The 5,825-nt window shown below is 37.1% G+C and overlaps 1 protein-coding gene across 2 annotated transcripts in view; it reads left to right on the top strand.

Moving 5' to 3' along the window:
- Window positions 1–5,734, top strand: part of stxbp1a (syntaxin binding protein 1a) — a 24,660-nt gene extending 18,926 nt beyond the window's left edge. For both annotated transcript variants that reach the window (XM_049737202.2, XM_049737203.2), the window contains one exon: window positions 4,079–5,734. Coding sequence is in view for 1 of the 2 variants with exons in the window: in XM_049737203.2 (XP_049593160.1) it covers window positions 4,079–4,161 (83 nt within the window). In the remaining variant the exon portion in view is untranslated. The remainder of the gene's footprint in view (window positions 1–4,078) is intronic.
- Window positions 5,735–5,825: the final 91 nt, after the last annotated feature.

The raw sequence follows: 5,825 nt of genomic DNA, 5'->3' as shown, positions 1-5,825 counted from the left end.
AAACACATTGTATTTGTATCTGACAATGTAAGAATGAAACTGAGCAATATCACCAGGTAGAATTTGTGGATGTCATTTTGGTTCTGTATATTACATTCTGTATTGGATCTGAACTTTGAGTCAAAAGGTCCTTCCTGCAGTAAACATGCAATAGTTAATTAGACACCACGCATGTACTTCAGGGAGTGTGACGAAACTAGAACCACACAAAAATTTGCTCTGCACAGATGCTATATAAAGATAAAATTATGTGCTGAAGAGCGCCCATGCTTGAGTAGGTTGTTCAAGCCCCATCCCTGCTGCCTCCTCCTATCATCTCCGCTGGGTGGATTAAATCGCCCCTCGATGGTATAAAGGCTCACCGTTAACCGCTCACTTCAGATTTAATCTACCCCAAGTTCCATCTTTAATATCACATTTTTTACTGTCTGTTTATTTTTCTAATAAGCTCTCGGCCAACAACAATCACTTTGATTTCTTTCAGGACATGTTTGACGTTTATTGAAGGAAAATCGTCTTTCTCCCTTGACGTTGTGTTGTACAATCATCACATGCTCACATAGCCACGGATTGTCAGCAGAGATCGCTGATACGTATTACTAATTTGGTGAGGAGGAAACAAAATTTGCATTTTTCTTCTCTACATTATCTATATGTGTATAATGCATCTCTGCTGACACAGTGTGACTCTGTAGCATTACTCCACTTGATATGCTTTAGCAACCTAACAGTTATGATACAAATAGCTGCCATTGATGCCAGGTGCTGCATAGGCCAAAAATAGCCTTTACCTCCCCCCACACTAGAAACTCACGAGGAAAAAAAAATTCACACAGTCTGCCGTAGCAACAGTCCGAGCGAGGGACTGCATAGCGTTTTCAGTTGTGAGATACATCTGTGGACAAAATCGTTGGTTTCTCTCTGTTAATGAAAGTGGGAAAGGAAATAACGTGCACCTGACAAAAGTAAAATTACTGCACATGAAAATGAACAAAGAAAAATCAGACTTTTTGAACTATGGTGCATTATCAACCGAAAAACAAACAAACAAAAATAGACAAAAATGATAGTACCCCTAACTATATTTTGTTGGACAATCTTGAGGCAATCACTGCAGTCGAACAATTTTTGGCACTTTCAGTGGGACTTTTGCACTGCCAAGGAGATAATTTGTTCCACTCTTCAAACTACTCCAGTTGTCTTAAGTTTGAAGGGCGCGTGTTTCAGCTTCATCCACAGATGTTCAATGGGATTTAGATTGAGGTTCAAAAAAGGCCACATAGTAAGAAGAGTCCAACGTTTTGCTCTTAGCCATTCTTTGGCATGTTTTGTGTCGTTATCCTGTTACGAGACAAACGAACTGAGACTGAGCCCGAGCGTTCTGGCGCAGGCCAGCACATTTCTTTCTGGAATAAGTCATTTTCAAATAATTTTCAAGTACCATTTTCAAATACCATCATTCTTGTCCAGGCTTGTTAAATGTGTTTCTAATAATTATACTGAACCAAAATACAAAATTAATGTCCAATTGTTATTAGCTAATTTACATTAAAATTTGTATTTATTCTTGACGGATTCAAGAAATGTTTATGACCACTTTAGTTTTTTTTTTTTTTTTTTTAACAGAGACCAATTGTTCCAGTTTTGAGCTTTCTTTCATGCTTATATATTTACTTTTACTCTCACACAGATATACATATATGATTACTTTTATTCTGCATGTGAAGGTTTTTGGTTTTAGGAAGCGTTTCCTTGGGTGAACTTAAAAAAAAAATGTGTGTGGATGCTTGTGCATGTCTACAAGTGTGTGCGTGCGTGTTTGCTTCCACAAATGTTTGCGAGAGAGACATTTTAAGGTTATTTTTGGCCTCTACAGCACCTCATCCCACTCACCTTTAGACTTTCCAAGGCACCAAAGTGATGACTTTTATTTCAAGTTTGCAAACTAAAGTTCTTTAAATAAAACTGATTAGTAGACGACAAAGGTTTTGACATTGTATTTATGTAAATATTATACTGACATGACATGCATCCTTGGAAGGGGTCTTAGATAATATTCTCATTCCCATGTCAATAACCATCTCTCTAAAGAAAATATTAGAGAGCTCATCCCAAATGTAGCCGCTAAAGCGATATCACTTCAGAACAAATTTTTATTTGTGGTTTCGCAAGTCAGCAGTATGTTCCCTCCGGCACATACTGTATTGTACATATTCAACACACAAAAACGGCCATCGCCTACTTAAAGTATTTGTGTTTGTTATGTGCTTTAGGTGTAGATTTAGCCATGTGCAAGAAATCAGTATTGTAGTTAATTTTTAATTAGTCAAAGCGTTGTTTGTTTCTAGGGCACAAAGCAGCATGTTTGAGATACAATTAATCCACTTTGACACAGTGTGACAAACCAACAAAAATTGGACTTGGTGCTTCTTTTTATTTTGGTAATTTTCTGGAATTCATACAAATAATTGACAGTTAAAGTGGAAGAATCATGTCATGCAGCTCTGGAGTGGAAACAAACAACGCAAGGTCAAATGTTGTGTATTTTGAGGAGTAAATCAAATGGCCAGAGCTTTTCAAAAGAAAGAACTTTGGAAACAATTATTTGGGAAAAATGCTAATTAGACTGAACCAAATTTGCCAAGATATTTGCTTTACTCCACTCCTGCACTTGTCAAGTTAAAACAAAACTAACAAACAAAACATCAATCAAACGAAAAAAATGTTAAATGTGTCTTCAGCTGTCTTGAAATTTCATCTTACATCATCAACGTTTAATTCTCATGTACTCCAATTGAAACCGATGAAGACCGTAAAGCGACAGAATGTATTATTTCTCACCTTCAAATAATTTAAAAATCATCTTGATGCTACACTTTCTTGCGATGAGAACGTATAATTTATGTCATTGGTTTAGCAACCCCAGAATCGGAACCTTGGTGGACCAGCCTGGGCACCTTCTCCTTTCTTAGCACTAATTCTTACGTAATGACATATAACTTTAGTGTAGATCTATACAAATTAGTTTCAGTATCTTGTGACCATAGTGGGCAAAAATAAATACGCCACCTGCCACAACTGTAGGTTGAAATGATTTTTATTGTTAATTATTTCATCTGTTCAAGTAATGTGTTTGTTAATGCTTAGTTAAACATAAAAACAGTAAGGCGGTATTTTTCTATTGGCTGGTCAGCACTGCAAATGAGAATCTTCTCAACTAGATACCGGTAACTTGGATAAATGAAGGTTAAATAATAAAACGAATATAAACTTTAGGATAATACAGTATATAGTAACAAGGGTGTGATGTGAAAGTCTCCCTTTTTCAACATTCCTACATGTAAAAAATTACACGTTTACCAATGTTAATAGTAAGATACCTACTGTAACTTTAACAAGTAATTGTGAGGGATAAGCACCAAGGCTCGCTGCAAATAGCAGATGTTTGCTAAATACAGCAAACCTCCATGAGTACTCGACTCACACCCGCCAAAAAAAAGTCTTCAGATAAAACATGACAGCAAATCCCTACTTTTGTCCAAATGAAGCTCCTCAACTTATACTTCAAAATGCAAGAGTTACTTGGCACCAAAATGCCACAAGATGGCACCAAATCATACTTATTATTATTTTAGTCTGAGCAGAAAGGAGCAAATAGCTGAATTTGCCAATGCTGAAACCAAATATGTAAGAGTTGACAAGAAATGTTTTTTTTTTTATCTTTGCTTCTGACACCTATTGTTGAAGCTTGTCCTTCTTTTGGAATAAGCATAATACTTCCGTTTCAAATCAATCCTTTGAAATGCGTTGACCTGTGAGACATCGTGATGATGATGACGGACGGTTAAACTGCTACTTTAAATTGCATGAACCCAAAAGTACATTCTGAATCGTCAGTTATCCATTTGACAGATGTGAAAAGCCGTTGTAAGAATAATGCAATGAAGGATCAAAGTCAATAACCGCAGCGGTAGAGTAGTTCTTCCATTGCAAGAGCTGAAAACACATTTTTCCTCTGTGCCTGTGTTCAAACTCATATCTAACTGCAGGCATTTTGTGTGTTTGTATCTGCCCTCAGGATCGACCAACATCTTTACCCCCACCAGCCTGCTGGAGCAGCTCAAGGCTATGAACAAACCAGATGAGGAAGTGACAAGTTAAAAATCCCCTCCCACCCATCAGCCAATCTCTCTCCTCCTTACTTTTCCCTTTACATCAGCCATTCCTTTCTTGTGTGCACATCTTGCTTGAGAATACGTTTTAAAAAGTCATCTAAGGTGACCCCAAAAATATATGTTTGAACAAAAGAGTAAGTATTCTCATGTTTTGCAAAGTATGCAACAAAAAAAACTGATATAAAGATCTAGAAAATATGGCCATTTAAAAGGGAACATACCAAAATGTAATACTGTGTGCTATAAAACCTGCTAGAATATGTCAAACAAAATCTATCCTTGGTCGCCTTGGGTCACCTGCTTTGTGTCAGTGTAGTGAAAGCGGGTGGAGGAACGGTGTGCCGCTTGTAAAATATAGCATATCAATCAACATGCAATACATATAAAAATATATTTAACCAGAGAGGAGTCGCCCCCGCTGCCCATTTGAGATGTTTGTATCAAGTAGCATGCTTGGACTTGTCTGGACTGTTAACTGTGTTTGTACCCTGTGTGGATGTTTTTGGGAGCTAGCTTTCCCCTCGAAGATGTTGTGTTTGGATACTCTACTGAAAGACCGTTCCACTTTGAAAACTTCTACTAAAGCATCCACCACTCAGCCCGAAACTCGGCGCATTTGTTCAGACTATGCAAATTCACCACACGAATACTTTTGCCGTCATGTTCGGTTAGCGCTGTCGTAGCGCTCTCACAGAGGATTTTAAGTGAGAATTGGGAGGTTTTGAATCCTACATGAGTGTCGTTTGACTGAGAGCTAACAATGGACAAAACTAAAATGGAGTATATGATACTAAGTGCTTCTGAAAGCTCTGTCTGTTGGTGATTTTGAAGAGAATCATTCATTCCTTTCCGACTGGAAAGTCAAAGTATTTGAAACATCCCAGCCAATGTAATGTTTTCATGTTAAATGAATCTTTCAAAAGGCTTCTTGTATTTCAGTATTGTATCCCGTCAGTCTTATTATTGCCTAGTAGTGATGTTTCATTGGATCATGCACTGTGTAGTGTTGTAATGCCATATGTTGCTGTTTAGCGTCGCACTGTTGACTGGTGATGTTTCGGACTGTGAAGTAGTGCTAACGTTCCTTTATTAATTCCAATAGGATGCCGCTGTATTTGCAATGTTTTAGCTGTAGCTATTAGTTGGAAAACAAATGGGGAAAAAAAGAAATATATACATTTTCTTTGCCTGATTTTTCCTTTGGTGCAATGTAAATCTTCTCCAATGATGAATGGCTTTGCAAGACTTAAAAAACAAACAAATAAACAAAGCATTCATTTCCTCCATCCCTTTCCTCTCCTCCAGCCAAACAAGTTGAATATTGCACTATAACAAGTTTTCCGTGCTGCAAACGCTTACTTTTTTTTATTTGCTGTTCGGTAGAATTAACTGCTTGATTTCTTTTGGAGTTTATCTGAGAAAAATATCAGCACATTAGTCTGTCCTTAAACTGTTTAACTTATTGGGAATGTATGTTTGCGAGTGGTGAAGCACAAACAATACTTCCATGTGTAACATAGTATATGTGCTAAGGCTGTTGAATAAATTGGCTTCCAGTACGTTTAAGACTCTAACTTATTGGTCATATTTGTTGAATGAACAGTGCAGTCTTGATCACACAATAAGTATATATACAATTGGATATTTAAA

The sequence above is a fragment of the Syngnathus scovelli genome, chromosome 13 (genome assembly GCF_024217435.2).
Source record: "Syngnathus scovelli strain Florida chromosome 13, RoL_Ssco_1.2, whole genome shotgun sequence".
Lineage (NCBI taxonomy): Eukaryota > Metazoa > Chordata > Actinopteri > Syngnathiformes > Syngnathidae > Syngnathus > Syngnathus scovelli.
Note: the sequence above shows the minus strand (reverse complement) of the source record. Positions and strands in the feature narration are given on the sequence as shown.